At 44.2% G+C, this 25984-nt stretch overlaps 1 protein-coding gene across 24 annotated transcripts in view; it reads left to right on the forward strand.

Moving 5' to 3' along the window:
- The first annotated feature begins 554 nt into the window (after window positions 1-554).
- LOC105491228 (WW domain containing oxidoreductase) overlaps window positions 555-25984 on the forward strand; it is a 1122875-nt gene continuing 1097445 nt past the window's right edge. For 10 of the 24 annotated variants that reach the window (XR_011616119.1, XR_011616113.1, XR_011616116.1 and 7 more), the window contains exons 1-4: window positions 558-1300; window positions 9457-9521; window positions 10824-10881; window positions 14361-14539. Coding sequence is in view for 13 of the 24 variants with exons in the window: in XM_011757430.3 (XP_011755732.1) it covers window positions 1194-1300; window positions 9457-9521; window positions 10824-10881; window positions 14361-14539 (409 nt within the window). In the remaining 11 variants the exon portion in view is untranslated. Of the gene's footprint in view, window positions 1301-9456; window positions 9522-10823; window positions 10882-14360; window positions 14540-25984 lie in introns of all 24 variants that reach the window. The other 14 variants (XR_011616111.1, XR_011616112.1, XM_011757426.3 and 11 more) reach the window with 4 other exon arrangements.

A 25984-nucleotide genomic window follows, 5' to 3' on the forward strand; every position in this document is an offset into this window, starting at 1 on the left:
TCTCTCTCTCTTTCTTTCTCTCTGCAGATTCTGGACCCATTCCAGACTTACTAAAGGAAATTCTGTAAAGGTGAGGCAGTTTTTTAAAGACAGCAGCCCTCTCTGTTGCCCATGCTGGAGTGCAGTGACCCGATCATAGCTTATTGCTGCCTCGACTTCTTGGGCTCACGTGATCCTCCCCCCTCAGCCTCACTGAGTAGCTGGGACTACAGATGTGCACCCACCACAGCCGGCAAACTAAAAAAATAATTTTTTTTTAAGTAGAGACAGAGGTCTTGCTATGTTGCCCAGGCTGTTCTCAAACTCCTGGCCTCAAGTGATCCTCCTGCCTCAGCCTCCTAAAGTGTTTGGATTACAGGCATGAGGCACTGAGCCCGGCCTAGCTACTCTTTCTGAGTTGTGCCCGCTACACAAAGGTGTCAGGTACATGAGACGTCTGTGCATTTCTGGCCTGGACTCCATATTAAGTGCTGCGTAAACATCAGTTTCTATTATCAACAGCACCCTGTTTTGGCTGGAAGAAACTTTTCTAAAACAGGAAATCAGGAATCAGCAGTTTTAAGTTTTCCAGGTTATATTTTAACATTGTGTTCATATGCAAAACAAAGTTTGTGAATCAGCACGAATGCTGGCAAGTCCTGGAAAGTTTCTGATCATGGACTTTCACGAGCCCCCAAGGCGAGGAGAGACAGAAACCCAGGACACCCTGGGCGCCGCTTTCCAGTCAGGCGCCGCCTGGACTACATTTCCCATATCCAATTGCCAAGCTCCTGCAGGATTGGCCAGAACAACGCGGAAGTGATTACGGGTAGCCCAGCAACGGGCGGAGTCCTGGACCGAAACTGGATGCGCACGCCCCTTCCCTGCGGCGGGGAGGCGGACAAGGCTCCGCTCCATCTCCAGCGCCTCGGAGCGCTCTCCGGTTTTGCTGTCTAGCCCGGCGGCAGCGCGATCTCTTAGGCGCTTTCACCGCCTTCCTCTCCCGGCCCTGCCCCTTTGACGCCGGCAGTTGCGATGTTGCGGAGACTGGATTTCAGCTTCGTGGTCGGCGGAGCGGCCCCTGGAGGGCGCAGTGCGCAGGCGTGAGCGGTCGGGCCCCGACGCGCGCGGGTCTCTTTTGGAGCGGGAGTGAGTTCCTGGGCGAGGGGACCCGGCAGCGGTTGATTGGGGGCCAGGTGCCTCCACAGTCAGCCATGGCAGCGCTACGCTACGCGGGCCTGGACGACACGGACAGTGAGGACGAGCTGCCCCCGGGCTGGGAGGAGAGAACCACCAAGGACGGCTGGGTTTACTACGCCAAGTAAGGGGGCCGCAGTGGGGCCGCGGACGCACCTGGGACCCTGCAATGCCCTCGGACGCCACCAGCGCGGGGAGGGCGCGCACTCCAGCGCAGCGAGTGCGGTGCAAAGTGGAAGTGACTGTTAAGGAGCTTCAGGGTGTCAAGGGTCCAGGGTTCCCAGGAGGGGCTGGCCCCCTTGGTGGGCCCTGGGTCCAGCGAGGGTCACCTGGCGGCTTCCCGGCGCGCCCTCTGCTGTTCAGGATGCAGCACTGCGCGGCGCGGCGAGGGCAAAGCGGCCTCATCCCCGCCAAAAAATAAAGACATTTTAAAAAGTGCACGTGCTCAGCTCCCTCCTGCAGGCTCTGGGTTGCAGGGCTAGGAGTTTTGTTTTGTTTTCTCCAGACCGGTATTGCTCAGTCACCCAGGCTGGAGTGCAGTGGTGCCATCATAGCCCACTGCAGCCTCTTACCTACCGGATTCAGGCAATCCTCTCATCTCAGCCTTCTGAGTGGCTGGGACTACAGGCGTGCACTACCATGCCCGACTATTTATTTAAGTATTTGTAGAGACTAGGGTCGCACCATGTTGCCCAGGCTGGTCTCGAACTGCTGGGCTCAAGCAATCCACTTGCCTCAGCCTCCAGAATTGTTGAGATTACAGGCGTGAGCCACTGCGCCCAGCCAGGAGTATTTTTTTTAGCAGAAGTCCTAGATAGCCTCACTATCGTTCCGTGGGAAAGTTTTGGAAACCACATCAAAGCCTTCATCTTTAACTGTGTGACCTTGGGCCGTTGAAAGAACGTTTAATCTCGGTCTTCTTACCTGTAAAATGGGTTGATGTGAGGGTCAGTTCAGGCACTGTGCATAAAGCACACAGTAGGTACTCTCTGTTCCTTAACTGTCTTTCCTGATTGCTTTTCAGATATGACAGTGCGTCTTATATCAGCACCTTAGAATCACGTAGGAAATGTTCTAAATACACGTTTTGGGTCTCCGTAGAGAACCTACTGCAGTAGACTCTCAACCTTGGGAGTCTGTTTTTTAAATTTTCCAGGTGAGGTGGATTATCACCTGGTTTTGAGAAACATGGATGTAAATCTGATTTTCAGCACCTGGGAAACTTTTTGTAAGTGGCTTTTTCTGGGTCCCACTTCCAGAGGGTTTTTTTGTTTGTTTGTTTTTCGTTTTTTTTTTTTTTTTTTTTTTTTTTTTTAAAGACAGAGTCTCGCTTCACGCCCAGACTGGAGTGCAGTGGTGCGATCCCGGCTCACTGCAACCTCTGAATGCCGAGTTCAAGCGATTCTCGTGTCTCAGCCTCCCGAGTAGCTGGGATTACAGGCGCCCACCACCACCCCTGGCTAATTTCGCCCTGTTGGCCAGGCTGGTCTCCAACTCCTGGCCTCAAGTGATCCGCCCACCTCGGCCTCCCAAAGTGTTGTGATTACAGACAGGAGCCACTGCGCCAGCCCAGAGTTTCTGATTTAATTGGTTTGGCCTCTCCCCTCTCCCTTGGTAGGTTGTAAAAAAATCTTCCCTCCCAGGTGATTCTAATATATGCAAGGATGTGAACCACTGTTGCCTTTGGTGGCAAGGTAGAAGAAAAACAAAGTTCTGATGAGTTCATTCAAGACACACAGAGGTATTACGTGCCAGGCGTTTTGCTGGCACTGGTTATACCGAGGCAAGTAAAAGCCAGTTGTCATCCTTAGGACCCAGTCTTACTAGGTTACGGTGACATGTGTAGGAGCGTCCCCACGCAGTGTGTATACCGGGAAGCAGCGTGTCTGGCATGAGCTGTGTGTAGGTATTGGGGGGGAATGTGAGGGAATACAGTGGCACACTCACAGTAACCTTGAATTCCTGGGCTCAAGCGATCCTCCCGCCTCAGCCTCTTGGGTACCTGGGACCACAGGTGTGTGCCTCCACACCCAGTGATTACATGTTTTGTGGAAATGGGGTCTCATCATGTTGCCCAGGCTGGTTTGAACTCCTGAACTCAAGCCAGCCTCCCTCCTGCGGCTCTGGAATCACAGGCCTGAGGCTCTGTACCAAGCCCAGAGCGGTGTTTTGAGCGCAAGTAGAAGTGGGTGGGGCAGGAGGGCAGTTCAGGTAGAGGGAACAGTGCTGCATGGCCTGTCCAGGGGCCTGTGATCTTTGTGAGGGTCCAGGAATGTGAAGGTTAAGGCAGGGAAGGGAGGACCCAGTTCAAGGAGTTCTGCGCCTCGTGGAGGAGCTTGGGCTCTGTTGGCAGAGCCGGAGAGTGGCGTTTGGCTTGTGACTTCCGGAAGAATTTCTGGCTCTTGGGAATTAAAGGGCCTTTTCCAGCAGCAGCAGAGCTCCATTAGCCTTTGCAGGGTCGAGGCAAGCTCCTGAGCGGGCACTTACTGTCCCTGTCACCTGTACGTCTGTCGGGAAGGGTTCCTTTTCGTCCTTCAGAGCCGAGCTTACGTGTCACTGCCCAAGAGACCTTCCTGACTGTGGGTGTCCCCTCAACCTTGTACTGGTCACCTTGTTTCTGTGCTTCTTCGTGCTCAGCCTTGGCTGTGTACTCCTCCTCGTTGGCCCTGTCTCCCTTGCCCGGGTTGCAGACATCATGAGGGCAGCTTGTTCATCTGCGCGTCCCCGGTGCTTGGCACCCAGAAGCTGTAAGATGAACCCCTGTAGGATGAGTAAATGAATCATCTCAGGAAGGTCAGCCGCGGGCTTCTGTGGGTGGGTGAGCGGTGCACTGGGCCTCAGAGTACAGAGATGCACATGACCCCCTTCCGGCTTCCTAAGCCCACCTCTGCCTCTGGCTCTGTGGGGCGTCTCCTCCTTTGCCACTCAGCCACAGAGGTGCTTCTGCCTCCCTGCAGGCGTGCCCTGGATCCTGGCGCCAGGGCCCTGGGGCTCCCTTGCTCCCGCTTGCCCTGCGTGCCCCCTGTGCCTGCCTTCCTGCTGCTTGGCCTTTCTCCCATCTGCTTTCTTCCTGTGTGTCCCATGGCCAGGGCACTCGGGTGCATGCATGGTTTCCAAAAGCTCTTCCTCCAGCCCCCCGACTACTGTCTTAGGTCTCAAGCTGGCCTCTCGGACTCTATTTTTTTTTAAAAATTTAATTTAAAATTCCGGGATACATGTGCAGGATGTGCCATGGTGGCTTGCTGCACCTGTCAACCCATCACCTAGGCATTCAGCCCCGCATGCATTAGCTATTTATTGTTTACACCAGCTGAGATGCCAGGGCTTGGCTGGCTCCCAGCTGGAGGACTCATCTCTCTGGACCTTCTGTCCATCCCCGCCAGCCCTCAGTTCTCTGGGTGTCAGGGCAGAAAGGCTGAAGTTCTTTGGGTGTTAGGTTAGGATGCCTCTGATCCATCCCAACCCCACCTTCCCTTGATCGCTCCTGATCTGTGAGCATCCTGGCCCTTTTCTGTTTAAATTTTTGTGCTCGTTCCAACCCCTTTTCCTTCCTGACTCTGGAAGTGACACTGGTTTTTCTCTTGGGGTTGGGGAGACTTTGCGGATGTGCTTTCTAGGAGGCTGCTTTTTGAGTCATTTCTTTTCCATACTGTTGCCCCTCGTGTAGCAGGGCCACGGCCAGGGAGAGAGGCTGTAGCTCCCACTGAGACCTCAGGGTCTGGTGGAGCCTGGTCTTGTGTGGCTGCTGTTGGCCTCTCCTGCTTTCCCACCTGCCCCATGGTTCACTTGTATGTCTCAAAGGCACACGCGTCTTAGGGCTCCAAAGCCCACCAGGCTGGGCTCCCAGGGATGGGGTCGGGTGAGACCAGAGACCTGAGAGTGCTGGTGGGCCTTTCTTCTACCCCTCTCCCCTAACAGTCTCAGAGCAGCCCCTTCGTGGGACATGGGGAGGGAGGGACAAGGTCTCAGTGTCAGAGCCGTCCTTGTTTGCCCTTCCCTGTCCTCCTTATGAAGCTCAGGCCTTTTGGCAGTCAGAGGCCTCCATGTCTCCTGCGTCCACAGGGCTGGCTGTCCTCACCGTCAACTCTAGATCTCCTTGTTAACTTACACTGTGTTCAGAACACAGACACACACCCTGTAGGCGGGACGTGGTGGGAGGCCAAGTTGGGAGGATTGCTTGAGCCCAGAAGCTCGAGGCTGCAGTGGGCTATGGTTGTGTCACTGTACTCTAGCCTGGGCCACAGAATGAGACCCTGTCTAAAAAAAAAATAAATAAATAACAGAAAACACCCGATATGTGGAAGTGTGGTATTCACGTAATATGATGTTCACTTAATTTTGAATCCTTTGGTTTAAGTTTAGGTTACTATTAATCATCTCTTTAAATGGCAAGCTTATTGAAAAAATAAAAAATCAAAATTGGCTTTTATTTAAAGGAGAATAGGAGAACACTTAGGGGACATGTGTTCTAATTTTCTCTTCATTAAAAAGTCATTTAAGGTTATAATTAAAAAGAACACCTTTTAATTAATTTTTGTATTTATGAAAAATAAGTCTTCTGCTGAAAGGTACAGTTCTTAGTTCTTCCTGTGTTAACTCTATAACCTCAAGAAGTAGGTGCTGTTATTGTCCCCATCTAAACTGATGAGGAAACTGAGGCATGGGATTAAATGACTTCTTCAAGTACAGAGTGGCTGGCAAATGGGAGACCCAGAAAACGGGCAGTCAGGCTCCAGAATCTTCACGACCAACCAAATTACTGTCTCCGCTTCAGCTGGTTCTGGGTTTTCCCCAGGGATGGTTGTGTTCTGCAGGGGACGGTTGGCAGTGTCTGGAGACGCTTTCTGTTGCCACAGCTATGGGACTGGGGTATTGGCATCTGATGGGCAGAGGCCAGTGGTGCCCAAGACAACCCCACAACAGAGAATAATGTGATCTGGGTGCAGTGGCACATGCCTGGATTCCCCGCACTTTGGGACGCTGAGGGAGGTGGATCAGTTGAGGTCAGGAGTTCCAGACCTGCCTGGCCAACATGGTGAAACCCCATCTCTGCTAAAAATACAAAAATTATCCAGGCATGGTGGCAGGTGCCTGAAATCCTAGCTACTCAGGCTGAGGCAGGAGAATTGCTTGAACTTGGGAGGCAGAGGTTGCGGTGAATTGAGATTGCACCACTGTACTCCAGCCTGGGCAACAGAGTGAGACCGTGTCTCAAAAAAAAAAAAAAAAAAAAAAAAAGAATGATTCAGCCTCAAGTGTCACCAGCAGTGAGGACGAGAAACCCTGGTTTAGGCATGTTCTGTGAAAGTCAAGAACATAGGTTGACAGAGTTTGTTTTGTTTTTTAAACGTCTTTCTGAATAAATAAATAAATATTCTGAGTGAGTTTTGTAGCCCCTTTGGAAAGTATTCATTCTGTATGTTTACATTTGCGCACCTGCTGTGGGCCAGGCATGAAGCTACATGTCTGAGGGCCCAGCTTCACCTACTAAGGGCCGGGAGGCTCTTTCTGCGCCAGCCTGCCTACTGTCAAGGCTCAGCTTCCACTGTTAAGGGTCATTTCATGGATTTTTTTTTTTTTTTTTTTTTAGGTTGAGTCTTGCTTTTTCACCCAGGCTGGACTGCAGTGGTGTGATTTTGGGTCACTGCAACCTCCACTTCCCATGTTCAGGAAATTCTCATGCCTCAGCCACTCAAGTAGCTGCGATTACAGGCGTGTGCTACCATGTCTGTCTAATTTTTGTATTTTTAGTAGAGATGGGCTTTTGCCGTGTTGACCAGGCTGTCTTGAAATCCTAGCCTCAAGTGATCCGTCCGCCTCGGCCTCCCACAATGCTGGCATTACAGGCGTGAGCCACCGCGCCCAGCCACTTTGTGGATTGTTGAGGGTAGAGTTTTTTGGAGCCAGGCTTCAAGCGCGTTTGATGTGTGCCTATGAGATGAAGACTACTTTTAATGGCAAGCAAGGAAAATGCAACTCTGTCTCTTAACTTTCTTGAAGAAGCGTGAGACAGCTCTGCAAGGGGCAGGAAGGTTTCGCGTTGTTGCCAATGCTTGGTGTATCTGATTGCTGTTCCCGTCGCTTTTGAAGGAGAAGCAGGAGTTGGTATGCCAGTATTCCCTCTGTGCCAGCGGAGAGTGGATGATCCTTACCAGAGAGTCAGGGCTGCTTTTTTTTTTGAGATGGAGTTTTCTCTTGTTGCCCAGGCTGTAGTGCAATGGCGCGGTCTCCGCCTCCCGAGTGCAAGCGATTCTCCTGCCTCAGCCTACCGAGTAGCTGGGATTACAAGCATGCACCCCCACACCCGGCTAATTTTGTATTTTTAGTAGAGACACGGTTTCTCCATGTTGGTCAGGCTGGTCGTGGACTCTCGACCTTGGGTGATCCGCCTGCCTTACCCTCCCGAAGTGCTGGGATTACAGGCGTGAGTCACCGTACCCGGCCATAGAGCTGCTTTTTTTTGCAAGTGCTATGGGATGGTGGTTGATGTACAAAGTAGGAGTTTGTCTTTGCTACTGATACCGTAGCTGGTACAAGGATTTAATTCTCCAAGCACTGTCACAGGTGTCGCGTGTCTCGCCTTCTCAGCAGCTCTGTGAGGCGGCAGCGCTGAGGACACTGCCTGGACTCAGCTAGCACGGGTTGCTCAGTCTTCAGCGTGCTGAGTGAGGCGTTACTGCACCATGACAGAGACCCAGCTGCCAAGACTTTGTCAAGACAGACCAGAAGCCAGCAGTTCATCAAAAGACCTTGCCTGCAAGTTGTAGAAGTTTTTTAGAAAATTCATGCTCTCTGTATTTATTTTCTTTAAAGTAATTGACAGGGAAAGAATGTTCATGTCCTATCACCTAGATGTTGCTGATTTCAAAATATAACTGTCTGTGTTGGCTTGAGTAGGTAAACTTTTAGGGAACCCAGCCTACCCTTTGAATGCCTCTTGTAGCACCTGGCTTTTTCCCTGATGAAGTAATTGTATGTTTTCCTGGATTCCTTCTTACCTGGTGACACGTGTTTCTAGTTAGTGGCCTACTATTTTAATTATAACTTTGGGTGGTGGTCTGAGATGAAATGTTAAGTTTGACGCAAAAATCAGACTAGTTGATGTAACTGATTTGTTCACAGTAACAGCTTACATTTCCCAGAGCTTTTTGTATGCCAGGTGCTATGCGAAACCCTGGGTATACAATATTCTTACATAGCAGCCCCCAAGATGAGTGCTAGGATTATTTCCATTTTGCAGATGAGGGAATGGGGATTAAGGCATGGGGTCACTTGACCAAAGATGCACAGCGCACAGCTAGGTGACTTATGGGGCTGTCTTACTCCATCTCTTAACTACCTCTTAGGACCAGTTAGGAACCAGTGCTTAATGAAACACTTTGAAGTTACATCTGCAGAAAGAGTAAACATTTTAGCTGGACAAGTGGCCACTGAAGAGGCTGAAATAGGAGGGTCACTTGAGTCCAGGAGTTCCAGTCCTGCCTGGGCAACATAGTGAGACCCTGATTCTTTAAAAAGAAATACAAATAAATAAGTAAATATTTTAAGAGATTATATACATTAGATATTACGAATTTTGTCACTACATCCTGGAATAAAACTAAAACAAATACAGAGCACAATGTCTCTAGATTTATTTATTTATTTATTTATTTGAGACAGAGTCTTGCTCTGTCGTCGCCAGGCTGGAGTGCAGCGGTGTGATCTAGGCTCACTGCAACCTCTGCCTCCCTGGTTCAAGTGATTCGCCTGCCTCAACCTCCCAAGTAGCTGGGACTACAGGTGTGTGCCACTATGCCCACCTAATTTTTGTATTTTTGGTAGAGATGAGGTTTCACCATGTTGGCCAGGATGGTCTCGATCTCCTGACCTCGTGATCTGCTCCCCTAGGGCTCCCAAAGTGCTGGGATTACAGCGTGAGCCACCGCGCCCAACTGCCTCTAGATACTTTGAGTGATTCAGCAAGCCTCCTAAAGTTGACCCCGTAGCTGGGGTCACAGTCCTCTTTCTTCTTCTTCCCTCACTTCCTCCTTATATCTGGCTTCTAAAGGCAGGCTGTCAGGAAATTTTTACAGGGCTGCTGCTGCTTCTAACTTGAGGAATTTGTGATATAAACAGTGACATTTATATTCTGCCCATGCCGTCTCTGAATGTCTGTTTTTATTACTCTTAAGAGAGAGTATTATCTGGGAGAGAAAAAAAGGTAATACAATTGATTACTTTTTAGAAGAGTTAATTTTTATTTATTACTGTGGATTTTTTTTTTTTTTTTTTTAACAGTCACACCGAGGAGAAGACTCAGTGGGAACATCCAAAAACTGGAAAAAGAAAACGAGTGGCAGGAGGTTTGTATGTTGTTGTCAAAGGATCTTGGATTGAAGCATGAAGTAGATGGGGAAAATGTCACCGGCAGAGAGGTGACAGGTTATGGTGTGTTTTTGGGAGGGCTCTCTGGTAGAGAAAACCGAACTCCCACTCTGAGGAACTTATGGGATTTGGCAGAAGAAGAAGATGAGATCGTAGGGTGGAGTGAGGATGATTTCTTACTGGTCTTAAAGTACCAAAATGGCCGGACATGGTGGCTCATGCCTGTAATCCCAGCACTTTGGGAGGCCGAGGCGGGTGGATCACCTGAGGTCAGGAGTTTGAGACCAGCCTGGCCAATATGTTGAAACCGCATCTCTTCTAAAAATACAAAAATTAGCTGGGCATGGTAGCGCACACCTGTAATTCCAGCTACTTCGGAGGCTGAGGAATAGGACGCTCTCAAACCCAGGAGGCGGAGGTTTCAGTGAGCCAAGATCATACCACTGCGCTCCAGCCTCAGTGATAGAGTGAGATGCTGTCTGAAAAATAGCAAAAACAACAGAAAACACAATCAAAATAATTGAGGCCTTTGATTCACAGTGTATGATGTTTTCCTGTAGTTACAGTGTTTATAAATTTGTTCTTGGCTGTAGTATGGAATTAAATAGGTAAGTATTTGGGAATTTCGTAAAGATTACCATGACTTCTAGGTGATTCTGAGCTAGTGTGTGATCCACGGAATAGAAGTATAAGAAGGGGCCAAGCAAGGTGACTTGTGCCTATGATCCCAGCAGTTTCAGAGGCAGAGATGGGAGGATCACTTATGCCCGGGAATTTGAGATGAGCCTGGACAACATAGTGAGACCTCGTCTCAAAAAAAAGTATGAGAAAGTTCCTACCCTTAAGAGGTTTAAGGTCTAGTTGAAGTGTCAGTGTGTCCACATGAGAAAAAATGGCAGTGCCCTCTAATGTCATACGAGGCATCACAAGTCAGCGTATGAATGACATTGAGTGCCTGCCCTGCATGTAGATATGTTCTGTGAGCTCTCATTCAAGGGAGACTTCCCGTTCATTGGCGCAATCAGTAAGGTTTATAGAGTGAAGAGGCATAAAATAGGTTTTCTTCAAAGCAAGAGGCAAAAATGTGGAGCCCAGGTGGGATTAGGGGCCTTCTGCAGCTGCCACATTTGGAACATGTGACCGAAGCCAGTTGATGTGACAGCTGTTGGGTGGGAGGGACAGGCTTGGGGGCGGAGCCTGGAGGGCTCCTCCCCTTCCTGACCCGGGAACGGTCTTTACTTCTCCCTGGCACCTGTAGACCTGTCTTTCTTGTGTTTCAGATTTGCCATACGGATGGGAACAAGAAACTGATGAGAACGGACAAGTGTTTTTTGTTGAGTAAGTATCTACAAAGAAACCACTCTCAGCTATTTTGCTTTTTAATAGGCATTTTTAATTATAAAACTAATAGTAACTGTAGAAAAAAACAAAGTATAATAGTATGAATCTGTAATCTTAGCAGAAGTAACTACTTTTAACATCTCTGGATTTATTCTTCTATTTTCCATGCACATGCGTCCTTAAAAAAAAAGTAAAGAGGCTTGATACAGCGGCTCATGCCTGTAATCCCAGCACTTTGGGAGGCCGAAGTGGACGGATCACGAGGTCAAGAGATCGAGACCATTCTGGCCAACATGGCGAAACCTCATCTCTACTAAAAATACAAAAATTAGCTGGGTGTGGTGGCACGCGCCTGTAGTCCCACCTACTTGGGAGGGTGAGGCAGGAGAATCACTTGAACCTGGGAGGCAGAGGTTGCAGTGAGTTGAGATTGTGCCACTGTGCTCCAGCCTGGACGACAGGATGAGACTCCATCTCAAAAAAAAAAAAAAAAAAGATTGCACTGTGTGGGCTGTTTAGTAACCTGCTTTTTCCACATAATATATTGTGAACATTTTCTTGTATCCTTATGTGTTTTTCAAAAAGATGCTATTTAGCAGCTCTAGAGTTATTATTTTGTACAGATATAATTTATCAAATTGCCTATTGGACATTAATGCTAAATTCCTTTTATTGAGAACCTATAATTATAAATAATGTGTTGAGTGAACATCCTTATCTGTAAGACTTTTTCACCTCTCTGATTGTGTCTTCAGGATAAATTCCAGTATCACGCAGCAATAGTAACCGCCTGTCCAACATACAGCATGAGCCAGGCCTGATTCTAATCATCTTGTGTCTGTAGCATTAGGTCATTCGATCCCCACGGTGCCCTGAGACGTAGTATTGTTATTATCGCTAGCTTACTGCCAGTGACACAGACTTGAGGGGGTAGGTGACTTGGTAAGGATTCTACAGTAAAGAAGTAGCACAGCCAGGCTTTGAGCCCAGCACCTGCTCCAGGGACTGTATTCTTGACCACTGTAGTTAAGAGGGGAATGAATGTTTCACGACTGCTGACATTTAAATTAGAAACTTGAATAGTCTTTGACAGGATTAGGATTGGTTGGTTAATAGAAGTTGATTTAAGCAGGATTTTTTTTTTTTTTTTGAGTTATGAATGTAACATAAACGTTTTAGTGTTTTGATTCAAGTACACCAACATTTAGGGGTCGGGCCAGCCCTGCTCTTTGAGTTTGAGTTCGCTGCAAGGATCCAGTGTTGTCTTCCTTCCCCAAGCACACCTGTAACATAACATCTACAATTTCTACTTTCACCTTAGGGTTGAGCAAACACAGTATTTTCAGAGAATCTGATTGCTACATCATCTGGGACTTTTATGGTTTTTTCCTAGCATTTTCACTGCAGTTGATTAAACCACAAATTTTTTTTAGCTGCTTGTCTTTGAGGCTCTCCAAAGCATTCAACCACATTTTCATAGATAACCAGTGACACTGTTTTTCACCTCCCATGTTATCAGTTCCTGTAATACTAGCTTGCTAAATAATGTAGTTACAGTAACAAGTTCAAATGACATACGTGTTTTTTGAGCAAACCTGGTGAACTTTTGGTGCACAACTAATATTGAGAGCAAATGGGCCAAGGCTTGCTTGAGAGAAGTCTCTCAGGCCGCCATAGGCAGCCCCAGGACAAGGCTGCCTAGCAGTTGGATAGGTGGGAGTGCCTGTTATTTGTTAAAAGGCTTTTCCCCTAACTTGTGAAAGTTTTTTCCCCCTCAGTTAATTGAGGATATCAACGCATTGGTTATATGTTGGAAACGTTTTTTTTTTCCCAAGCTTTCTTTTGTGTGTGTGTGTGTGTGTGTTTTGTTTTTTTTTGTTTTCAAACTGGGTCTTGCTGTGTTATCCAGGGCTGACGTACAGTGACAGTAACAGCTTGCTGCGGCCTCAACCTCCTGGACTCAAGTGAGCCTCCTGCCTCAGCCTCCTGAGGAGCTGGGACTACAGGCCCATACCACCGTGCCCAACTAATTTTTAAATACCTTTTTTTGTAGAGACTGAGGCTCAGTATGTTGCCTAGGCTGGTCTTGAACTTCTGGCCTCCAGTGATCCTCCTGCTTTGACTTCTCAAAGCATTGGGATTACAGGCATGAGCCACCACACCTGGCCGAATGTCTTAAATTATGTAGTCAGATCAGTTTTCTCCTGTGCGCTGTGTGCCTTTGCGTTCACGCTTGGAAAGTTACTCCCTGAAATGGGTATTAATCAACCAAGAGCAGCAGTTCTCAGGTATGGTTTCTGGACCAGCAGCATTAATATCACCTGGGAATTCATTAAAAATGTACCTTCCCGGGCCCCCACCCCAGACCTACTGAACCAGCACTGGGGTGGGGCTGGCAGTCTGCGCTCTAATAAGGCCTTCAGGGGATTCTGATGCTCCCTAGCTTGAGAGCCACCTCGCTAGAGCAGGGGCTGTCTACTTTGTCAGTAAAGGGCTAGATAATATGTTTTAGGATTTGGAGGCCATAGGGTTTCTATTGCAGTGATTCAACTCTGCCTTTGTATTGCTAAAGCAGCTATACACAATATACCAGTGATGGCCATTGTTGTGTTCCAATAAAACTTTATTTACAAAAACAGGCAGTGGGCCAGATTTGGCCAGCTTCTGGTCTAATCTAGAGGAGTAAGCAAGGGCTCACGTGATCATCCTCCCACCTCAGCCTCCCGAGTAGCTGGGACTACAGGCATGTGCTGTCACACTCAAAATTTTGTTTAGTTTTTGTAGAGACGAAGTCTCACTATGTTGCCCAGGCTGGTCTTGAACTCCTGGGCTCAAGTGATTCTCTTGCCTAGGCCTCTCAAATTGCTGAGATTACAGGTGTGAGCCACGTGCCCAGCCTCCAGTATATTTTAATACCGTTTCTACAAGATTTAAATCAGTTCCAAATCAAAATGAGTGCTTGTAGAAGGTATGAGTGCAGAGCCTTCAAATGAAAATCGTTAGAATTTTATTAGTCAGCAGGTTTCTTATTTACAACTAAGACTTCCATTTTGAGTGTTCTACTTCTCTACGTCTTTAGGCCCTTGCACAGGGCTGAAAGATTTAATTGAAATCTACTGAAAAGAGTGGCTGGCAGATCTTAACAGCTGCATTTACATGAATTTGATAAAAACCCAAAGCCTTCTCAAGAAGCCTTTTTTGAGATCTAAGGATACATGGCAATAGTTATTGTATGTTACAGCATATGTTCTAGGCAGTTCTGAAGGAAAGGATTTGATGACTATGTTTTTTGGCAGAAATGTGATCCTTCTGGAGGCCGGAAGTTATTTTCAGTGGGCCCCAGTTCTTTTCAGGTTTAAGGAATAAGCGTTTTGGGCTATGAAAACTGGGGTTTGCCTAAAGTGTAAGATTGTGTTATATTTATAAATGCCTGTGTTCGTTGCTGTGGGTTCACTGCTTGCTCCTTTTCTGGGCAGCCATATCAACAAAAGAACCACCTACGTAGACCCAAGACTGGCATTTACTGTGGATGATAATCCAACAAAGCCAACCACCCAGCAGAGATACGACGGCAGCACCACTGCCATGGAAATTCTCCAGGGCCGGGATTTCACTGGCAAAGTGGTTGTGGTCACTGGAGCTAATTCAGGAATAGGTAGGCTGTTCACTTATTTATTTATCTTTGGGACTGCTATAATGAAATCCACTTAGATCTCACTATAATGGAATTTTGTATAGTGGTTCTCTGATTTAAACATGAGTTTTATCCTTTTCAGCTATCATTTCATTAACATCACCACCTCTTTTTAAATGCTAATGTTGTCGTGGAAGCCTGTGTAGGGGCTGACCTTGAAGTCTCCCAAAGCTGAACACTCAGCAAAAGACTGTGGCTATTTTGGTATTCAGGGATAAGAGACAACAGGCTCCGTCTAAGAGTTTTTGACCTGGTCTGCATGGTGTACGGGCATATTCCAATTACCTGAGTTATTCAAACCAAAATTGATTGGTAATAGAATACGGGGAACAACAAGGTATTATGTCTTTGGAACAAAGGATACTACAGGTTTCGACTGGTCACTGAGCATATCATTTTCTTTGGGCACAGGATCTTATTTCTCTATAAAATTGGAGAATGAGTTCCTGTCTTCACCTCTAAATTAACCCTCTTAATTGCCAGTGTTTACCCACAGGGGCCATCATGGGTAGATGGCTTGAGAGGGTATCCTTGCTTCGATATGATGGGCTGTTACGGAGACAGGAGCAAGGCAGAAGCAAAGCATAACTCTTCATAGGTTTTTATTCTGCTTTTGCTTTGGTCTATTTACATAAGTATCTGAATCAGTGAGAACCACCTGCTTTGAGTTTAGATATGTATCTTCAGATTTGTCGACATAGAAAACATTGCATTTGGCTGTCTTCTGTCAAGTTCTCTCTGTCCTTTTGGTCCCTCCCAGCCCCCACACTGCCCCCTTGATGGTCTCCTCTACTCATTTGTTTGTTAATTTTGTTTTTATTTTTGTTTTCTGTGGGTATATAAAGGTGTCGATATTTATGGGGTTCATGAGATGTTTTGATACAGGGATGCAATGTGAAATAATCACATCATGGAGAATGGGGTATTCATCCCCTCAATAATTTATCCTTTGAGTTATAAACAATTCAGTTATACCCTTTCAGATATTTTAAAATGTACAATTAAGTTATTATTAACTATAGTCATCTTGTTGTGCTGTCAAATAGGTCTTATTCTTTTCTTTTTTGTACCCATTAACCATTTGTACTTCTTTCTTAATTTTGAACAATTCCTTGAAGCTCTACAAATATTTTCTGGCGTGATTAGGGAAGCACAGGAGGTAAAAATACATTGTTCAAGGGTCAATGATTGTGTTGTACAAGGTCTGAAATCTAACAGGCTGCCTTCCGAGCGGAGAATTTTTGACTGTACTTGCCTACGAAGGTAAAGAAGCAAATGGGAATTTTTTTAAGAATTGAAAGGAATTTATTTAAAATCAACTCTCATACCTCATCCTGGGCTCCAAATATGTTCAGTCTCTGCATTGGAGTAAATTTTATATAATTGTCATTGAAGTCAAAACTGATGGTGTAATATTAAAAACAATGGCTGCATCCCCAATCCAAGAAGCAATACATTTTGTTGATTGTATTAACTACTGTTATGGTGAATGTGTGGACCCATACACTTGTGGAATAATTAAGAAAAAAGAACTTAAGGACTTAAAAATGTCTCTTTTAAAAATATAACAAGTTAACTGGAGACTTTAAAGATCTTATTCTCTTAATCTTTTAGCTAGATTGTTTTTCTCTAATGAGTAAGATATGTGACCACTGATTATTTTTTGTGTTAAGTGTTCCAACTGCTCCATGTGACATTACGTAGCAGACTCTCGAATAGAGCTAATGCTCTTTCAAAGATTTGCAACAGCACACCTACGACATTGTAATCCAGGACTGATAGAGTGGGTTCGGAATATTAAAAGGGTGATATCTAGTTAGATACATAAGTCTTGATGGAGAGGAGGAGATTCTGAAGCATTGGGAATAAGTTTGTGGTTGTTGAGAATGGCCCTCACATGTTGGAGTAAAGCCAAAAACTCTTTGTGCCTCTTCACAGCTCCCACTTCCCCCTAAGACTCTTCCTTCCCGATACCTATGGTTCATTTTGCGGACACTGCAGGAGGTGTCTGTGGTCCAGTTGGAGGTTGTGGCACATTGTAATGCTCAGGACGGCACAGATGTCACACAAAGTCTTAGGGAGACCAGGCTTTCCTATTCAAGTGCCCACAGCTCTTTCCCCAGCTGTCACCTTCCACAGGAATGGCCTTTAACTGTCACCTCACCCCATTCCCCTCCACTCTTGGGAAGCATACATCTAGGTGAGTGGTGAACGTTTTTATTCTGAATTTTTGAAATAATATCGTACTGCAAGTTCCATGCAATCAAAAACTCACAAATCACTTTCACCCTGCAGCAGTGGTATCAGGCCTGAAGAAAGGAAGAGGCTGCGGAGAGGCACATGGCTTTGCTAAGTTAGCTTTTATATCTTGTGTGGCTGCCTTAGAAAGTGTCCTTGCCCAAGTAGGCTGTGGCTTCTAGATAAAGTCCTTCTGCTAAGCTATGAAACACGCCAATTTATAAATTGCTCTCACTACTTCAGTTCCACTTATTTCAAATGAAATAGCTGAATGCTGAGTGAATGGATTGGGCATCTTTACTTCCAAGACTTCAGGAGTCATCTTCTGTCTAAACTGTAATGGTGCTGGTGGTGGTCCCTTTCCTTTGTCCACTCAAGGGAGCCTGTTTTCTTTGGATAAACTGTGGAATCTTTAACCTTGTGAATGTACGTTTTCTCTAAGGCAGAGTGGGCTGAAACAAAACATAACAGGATTTATTTTGGAAGCGGTGACTCCGTAATAAAAACATAGATACCTCATTTGCCTTACAAAAGCCGATTTACAAATCTAGTATTTCCAGTGGTTCTTGCTTTCTTTTTTTTTTTAATGCCCCACATGACACTGCTTTGTTGGAATTGCCATTGGCGAGGATCTCACTGATATGGAAGGGGACATCCCTCGCTTGCCAGATTTCAGGGTTGCACTGGAGCTGCGCCCCCTTTGAAGTGGCCTCTGAGCAGACTCTGTCTTGTATCATTTTCCTCTCGCAGTTGTAAGTGATACGGAGCTGTATTTTGAGTTTTTGATACTGATATTACTAAGGCAATTGGAGGGATTCTTAATTCATCTAAAAAATCAGTGATTCTGACAGATAAAAGGATTTGGAGGAAATGTCAGAATAAAGCATTTTGGGTTCATGAAGTCCTTGGTGTTATAATTAAGGTTTATAGGCAGGTATTACTGCTGTTGACTGGATTCAGCTGTCTAGATTGGGGATGAACAAACTACGATCTCTGGGCTAACTCTGACCCACTGCCTGACTTTGTAAGTAAAATTTTTTTGGAACACAGCCATGCCCATTTATTCCCATTCCTATAGTGTTGAACTACTGTTTGTGTGTATTCAGTTATTCCAAAATAATATGGCCGTTTGCATGTTACCAGAAGAGTCACCCAATTATGGCAGAGATCTTATGGCTCGCAAAACTGTGAATATTTACTCTTTGGTCTTTCCCAGAAAACAAGTGCCGACTCCTGTATTAGATAATCCAGTTCATTCAAAGTGATACCACCCCAACAGTCTGTAAATGAGCCACAGCTTATATGAAATTTAGGCACATGGGATGCCCCAGGCCACATGAAGACTGTGGCAGCACATTGTATGTAACTGCTGGGGACGTTGCACCAGTGTCCTGTACCTCCTGTGCCCCTTGCCTCAAACCCCCTTGTTTTTTGGGAGCTGCAGCTTTTTTTAGGGAGTTGCAAGGATTAGAATGTTGCCTCCTCAGAAACTAACACTCTTCTCTCCTTGACCTTTGTTTAACCAGCTTTCTGAACCTGAAGAACTTTGTAGATTGAAAGCTGTAGCTTGTGGACCTCTCTCTGTGGAGATCAGCATCTCAGTATCCAGGGGGAAGGCATCTCTTCACCCAGAGCTTCCGCTAGCAGATCAAGAGGCCCGGAACCCCGCAGTCCTGAATGCTAACCAGTAGAGACAAGGGAGGAATTCATTTCTGTTTGTGTTCAACATAGACTGAGCAGGAAGGGCCAGGTGTTTTACAGCTCTTTGGAGTTAGCAGCTTGATGGCTCTGATTTGGTAAAAGCAACGGAAATGCCTTCAGCACGGTGAACATTACATGCAAATGCTGGGAAGTGTTAGGAAAGGGAATTTTTTTAGGCGAGGGAGTTTCCCATTGAGGAAGGTCCCTGCTTCGTTTTTAGACACAGCCCATCAGTCAGCTAATTTAGCTATGCATATAAATACTTTAGTATAAAATGCTGCCCCCTGCTACCTGCAGGCTGACATGTTGCTCATCAAAGGCAGGATCTTTCTAATGAGGGATTAGTTGGATGCCTAAATGTGGGACCACCTACTCTGTTCATTGTCTTAATTAGCTAGATGTTTGTTGGAACTCATGCAAATTATTTTCTGTAAGCAGACAGGTTTATTATCATATTTAAGGAGTGACATCCAGGGTTTGTCAGACACCCATTAAATTTTTTTTTTTTTTTTTTGATATTTGAGATGGGGTCTCACTATGTTGCCCAGGTGTTGGTCTCGAACTCCTGGGTTCAAGTGATCCTCCCACGTCAGCCTCCCAAAGTACTGAGATTACTGGTGTGAGCCATTGTGCCCAGATGCTATTAACAAGTATGAACAAATTAGATATTTTCTGTCTAATCTTCTGTGGTAATGATGATAAAACTTCTTAACTTTCAATCCTAAACCAGCAGTGGCTAAAACTTGATTTTTAAAATTTTTTTCAGAGTTTGGTCTAGATGAAAAGTTTCTTTCACTTTGCGAACCTTTCGAACGCTGGGCTGCATCATATGTTGTGACTCTAGAGCTAGAATAGCCTAGCTTGGTTTCAATTTTTTTTTTTTTTTTTTTTTTTTTTTTTGAGAGGGAGTCTCTCGCTGTCGCCCAGGCTGGAGTGCAGTGGCCGAATCTCAGCTCACTGCAAACTCCGCCTCCCGGGTTTGCGCCATTCTCCTGCCTCAGCCTCCTGAGTAGCTGGGACTACAGGCACCCGCCACCTCGCTCGGCTATTTTTTTGTATTTTTTAGTAGAGACGGGGTTTCACTGTGTTAGCCAGGATGGTCTCGATCTCCTGACCTCGTGATCCGCCCGTCTCGGCCTCCCAAAGTGCTGGGATTACAGGCTTGAGCCACCGCGCCCGGCCGGTTTCAGTTTTTGAACCAAAGGACCCATTAACAGAAACAAAACTTTTTTTTCCTCCAAACAAATACAAGCTGGCCACGTTGGTAAATACCAGTGAAATATATTTTGGGACCGACACTTGAATTTTCTGTTGGTATTTATGTCACAAAATCACCTCTCTAAGGTTTATTACGTGGACCTATACATATGCCTAGTTACATATCAACATGTATATATTTTGGGGTATAAAAAGTACGTGCTCAAGGTATCGCTCACTCCCCAATTTGTTTTCCTTGAAACAAAATGAAGGTATAAAAATTTCATGCAGGGAATCCCAAAATGTAATTATAGTGTAATGTTGAAATTGATTGTCTTAGCTTACAGAGCCTACTTTTTAAAACTTAGGGTCTTGTTTCTAAATCATGTGTTGACATTACAGTGTGAACTGTAGTTGCCGTACTCTTTGATCCTACAAATCTTCACCATGATGAATTCGTATCTGGTGCACATTCTACCAGTTCTACACGAATACAAGAAAATTGCTTTTTCTTCATGTAGAAAAGGGTATTCATTCCTAAGATTTTAAATCCACACTTCCCAATTATGGACTACACCAGCTTCCTTTACACCTTTGCTTTGTTTTCTTTTCCGTGCCTAAATGTTACTGCATTTTGCCTTTGAGCCTTAACTGTGCCACTGATGGTTTTTTTTTAATTCTCAGTTATTCCAAAAGGCCCCATAAATCTGAGGCCATAGCTAACTTACATTTAGTCATTTTCTTGGGTAAAACATACTCATATGAAATCATTGCACTTGGGATCTTGAAATGCCTGATTAGTTTCCTTTCGGATTGTTGACAAGACTTAAACCAGTGGGATCTTGGCATTTATCTTTTTAAGAACCTGGTGCTCATTAAGGAAAGGAAAATATTCTGAAATAATCGAAATAACCTTTTGGGCATTGAAACTCCATTTTAAATTAAAAACATTTGTGTCTACTATTCTCTTATGCTAAATTATACCCAGGTATTGTAAGTAAAATTATTTTGAAGTTACTTTGTTCTAAGGAACTATGGAAATTCTTGACAATATTAGACAAAGTTCTTAAATGACATTATATAAAAATTGAGAATTAGTACCATATGACTTAACCATTTTACACTGAAATATTATTGGACATTGAATGTACATGGAAATCACATGATCAAAGTTTTTGAGAAGTAAATATCTAAAAGAAGAGACCAATTTAAAACATTCTAATGAGCTTCATCTCATATTTGGTAATCTCACGTAAAATACTTATAATAGGGATGTGTGTATGTTATATATATTTTTAAAATAGGTTTGTAATCATGTATACAGTAGTCCCCCCTTATCGGTGGTATTTCACTTTTTTTTTTTTTTTTTTTTTTGAGACAGAGTCTTACTCTGTCGCCCAGGCTGGAGTACAGTGGCATGATCTCGGCTCACTGCAACATTTGCCTCCCAGGTGCTAGTGATTCTCATGTCTCAGCCTCCTGAGTAGCTGGAATTACAGGTGCACACCGCCACGCCCAGCTAATTTTATGTTTTAGTAGAGAAAGGGTTTTGCCATGCTGTTCATACAGGTCTCGAACTCCTGACCTCAGGCAATCTGCCTGCCTCAGCCTCCCCAAATGCTGGGATTACAGGTGTGAACCGCTGGGCCTGGCCAGTGTTTCACTTTTTGAGATTTCAGTTACCTGAGGTCAACAGGCATCTGAAAATACTTATTTTGAGAGAGAGAATGAGAGACCACATTTACATAACTTTTATACAGTATGTTGTTATAGTTCTATTTTATTATTATTGTTGATTTCTGACTGTGTCTAATTTATAAATTAAAATTTGTCCTCAGTATGTATGTATAGGTGAAAGCATAGAATACATAGGGTTTGGTACTATCCAGTTTTCAGGCATCACTGTGGGTCTTGGAATGCATCTCCCGAGGATAAGGGGGGGCTACTGTCTGTGTGAACCTGATTAGATCTCAACTGAAACTTTGTTGTCACATGCGGTCATCAGTTGAATTTCATGCTTGCATGTATGTTTAGATTTTAATTACTTTTTTATAGTGTCAGCATAACAAATGAGGGTCATACAAACCATTGTTTAATGACAAAGTGGTTCAAACTCATAATTAAAAAATTTTAATAATAGATTTTTGTTCTACTTGAGGTTTTGTAGTGTTACATCAAGCTTGAAAACTTGGAAATTGTTTTACTTAAAACCCAATTAAAATAATTTGATCTTTTGCTTTTACATCATATAGTGGCATAGTAAGAATTGTAATGGAAGATGGTATTTTACTTTTTTTTTCTTTTTTTGAAACTGTGTCTTGCTCTGTCACCCAGGCTGTAGTGCAGTGGTGTGATCTCAGCTCACTGCAACCTCCACCTCCCGGGTTCAAGTGATTCTCCTGCCTCAGCTTCCTGAATAGCTGGGATTACAGGCGTGAGCCACCATGCCCGGCTAATTTTTGTATTTTTAGTAGAGACAGGGTTTCACCGTGTTGGCCAAGCTGGTCTTGAACTCCTGAACTCAAGTGATCCGCCCACCTTGGCCTCCCAAAGTGCTGGGATTACAGACATTAGCCACCGTGCCCAGGGGTGTTCTACATATTTTCTTTAATCTAAAAGCAGAAACGTCTTTATATATTTTTATTTTTTCCACTAGAGGGCTCTGTTGCCCTTTGATATAATTAAACAAAAGAGGCAGCCTTGCTATATAGTTCTCTTCCTCTCAGTCTATCTTGCTTTCATTTTGGTTAAATAATGTCTTTTACTTTTCTAACATGTCTTTTAGGTCTTCTACTTCTCTGTGATGGAGTTCAAACTGAAGACTGTTACTAGTGTCATGTTTCCTTCTTTTTCCTCTCTCTTTTGTTTTGTTTGTATAAAATGCCAGGGATGAAGGGATCCACTTCATAAAAAGGCCCATTGTATTCAGGGAGCAGCCTGTTCTGCCAAATCACACAAGGGCATGTGTTTTCATGACATTATTGCTTTTGAGTGTGCTGGCCTAGCAATAATATGATTTTTTTTCCTAAGTGGAAATTGTAATATTTACATATTAATACCTCTGTTTAAGGTTCATTTTGAATGCCTTGGTGACTCGATGTTTTTTTTCTTTTTGAAATGTAGTCTCCCTCTGTTGCCCAGGTTGGAGTGCAGTGGCGCAATCTCGGCTCACTGCAACCTCCGCCTCCCAGGTTCATACAATTCTCCTGCCTCAGCCTCCTGAGTAGCTGGGATTACAGGCGCCCGCCAACACGTCCGGCTAATTTTTATATTTTTAGTAGAGACGGGGTTTCACCATCTTGGCCAGGCTGGTCTTGAACTCCTGACCTCATGATCCACCCGCTTTGGCCTCCCGAAGTGCTGTGATTACGGGTGTGACCTACTGTGCCCAGCTGCCCTATGTTTTTTTCTAAGAATATAGTGTCCCTTGCCCCCTGCTACCAGCCTTACCCAGTGTTACATAATTTATTGTAATTGTTTATTAATGATACATTCTTCCTCTAGAAGAAAACGTGTCCTTTTGGGCTCAGTAGAGTATGTGTTTCTTAAATAAGAGGGATCATATTAAACCAGCTCGTTAATGTGAAGCAGATAGCCAGTGTTCTCCATGTACAATCTTAAGGAGGGTAATTTTTATTTTGGCTCTGTAATTACGGTTTGAGGCAGCCCATTAATCGCATACTTCAGCTGTCAAATAGAAATTTGGCCCAGAAAGGAATACACTTTGGCTTTACAAAACTGCTTATTTTCAAATTTTTAAATGGGGACAAAAACGAATATGCTATATTATATACTTTTATTTACATAATTTTTTTTCTCAGCAACTTTTTCTCTTTCGAAAATGCAAGAGCCTGAAAAACATTGTGAATATACTTGTAACATTGCAAAGCTGTTTCACCAGAGTAAAGCCGTTTCGGTTGTTCATATACAAGTGTGTTTGTTGTTTATCAAATAAATTGTTAAAACTAGATGGCGATTGTGGGACTTATTACAGACTTCATAATAAATGAGATGCTGACAGTTGAAACCCCCTTGACCATTGCCTATTTGGTATGACACAGCCTTTCTTGGACTTCTGTAGTCTATATGTGAGCAGATATGAATCCTCAGCCTTCTCCAAAATAAGATTTGGGTCCCTAGGAGGCCTTCTTGGAAAGATCTCTTAAATGAGGACACCAGTAGATGGATCAAAAAGTAGGTTCCAATAGCTCACTTTTAGTTTCTTGCCTAAATTTCGTTTCTTGCCTAAATTTGTGATCTCCCTTTGGCTTCATAAATAACAGTACATTTCATGAAGTGCTGGTCTCGGTCTACACAAGCCCAGCTGAATGGGGTACGTAGGAAGGGTTGCGTTGTGTGACATGGTTTCAAATTAATTGTTTTCAGTTTTTGAGTTGTTGGCTCACCAGGCTCTGCTGCTTGATGGTTTTACTTTTTGTGATTTTTGGAGCCTTCATGTTAGAAGCCATATTTGGATGGTCATCTCTCTGAAAGCAAAACAGGGTTTCTTCACTAGACTCTAAGAGGAGATCTGAGATGGTGTGCATGAACGAGAGATAGAGAGAAATGGGGGCCAGGAGGAAACTCCTATTTCAGTGTCTACTATTTCTGCCTAGGTGGAGGATAACTAGCCAGATGAACGGAGCTAAGCCTTTTGTATAAAGTTTATTTCATATAAAGAGGAACAAAATCAGAATCAAATTTGTTCTGTAGTTGCACGGAAACTGAAGTTAAAGCTAATACAATGTTTTCCATTTTTACCCTTACGTCTAAAACGTACTTGTTACAGATTAGTATTTATTGATTATAATATTGTATTACATTGATAGCCCTTCAAAATTTATGAAGATTTCGTACTTGTCATATTTAATTCTCACCACCGTGCTTACAGCTGTCTTGTGATAATGTCGAAAGAAAGGGGCAGGGAGGTAAGGTAACGTGCTTGAGATCATACAGCTCTTGGGCGGCGGGTGCCCCCAGGATAGAGCAGAGGGTAATTGACTCCATGCCTGGGGCCCCTTCCACTGTACATGCCACCGTCCTGTTGGGAGGAATAACAGCACAGTCCTGAACGAGCTCTTTCTAAGCAGCTCATTCGGTTTGTTAGTCTTGAGTGTGGAATCAACCAATTTATTTCAACCCGTGAAGGCTTGCTCTGTGCCCGGTCAAGTGCTGGGAGTGGCATCTGAGGGAAGGTCCAAGGCAGATGTGATTTCCAGACCACATGTTGATCCCGGATTCGGAAGCTGAAGCTTAGGAGTGGGCATGATGGTTCTAAACCTGTAATACAGGTTCTAATGCCTATAAACCCAGCCCTTTGGGAGGCTGAGGCAGGAGGATTGCTTGAGCTCAGGAGTTCAAGAGCAGCCTGGGCAACATAGCAAGACCCCATCTCTACCAAAACAATTTTTTTTTTTAAAAGCTGAAGCTTTCTTTACCAAAACCTTTTTGGTATTATGATTGTAAAGCAAGCATATTGAGGAATAAATCTTGGGGAATGGGAAGCAGCATTCATCAAACGCCTGCATACGCCAGGTGTTAGGCTAGATTCTCTTGATGTGCCTTCTCATTTAACATAAGTAATTATTTTAAAGGTTATTGTGATTAACATGTATTCCTTATGGAAAATTTAGAAAAGTGAAGAAAAAATAAGAAAAAAATTTTAAAACCCCCAAATTCTTACCAGTTAGAAGTATACTATTAATATTTAGCATGTACAATTCTAAGCTTGTTTTCCCTTCTTTTGTGATTTTTCTATTTAACTCTAAATTGTGAGTATCTTTCTGTGTTGTTAAATACTCTACATCTTAAATGACTGCATAGTATTCCATTATGTGGTTCCAGCTCTTCTCCCAGTGTGGTACATTTGGGTGGATTCCAGCTTTTTAATAGCTATGGAATGGGGAAGCACATTTTGTAATTAAATGTTTGTACCCATCCGTGACTCTTCTATAGTTTTATTTTGTGGAGGTGGAATTGCTGAATCAAGTGATTTGCTCCCCAACCTTAATATCTTGTTTTGTCAAACTGCCCTGGAAGGTTGTACCAATTTGAACGCTCCTTTGCCCAGCATCCTTGCCAAACTTGAGAATTAGAATTTTTAAAAAGTATCACTTAAATTTGCCTATCTCTGATGATTAGCAAGATTGATAAGCTTTTCTTATGTCTGGCCATTTGTTTTTTAACGAATTGCCTTTTCATCTCATATGCATGACTATTGGATGTGTATCGATGGCTAATTGATTGCTTGCCTCATGTGCTATAATTTAA

Source organism: Macaca nemestrina, chromosome 18 (genome assembly GCF_043159975.1).
Source record: "Macaca nemestrina isolate mMacNem1 chromosome 18, mMacNem.hap1, whole genome shotgun sequence".
Classification (NCBI taxonomy): Eukaryota; Metazoa; Chordata; class Mammalia; order Primates; family Cercopithecidae; genus Macaca; species Macaca nemestrina.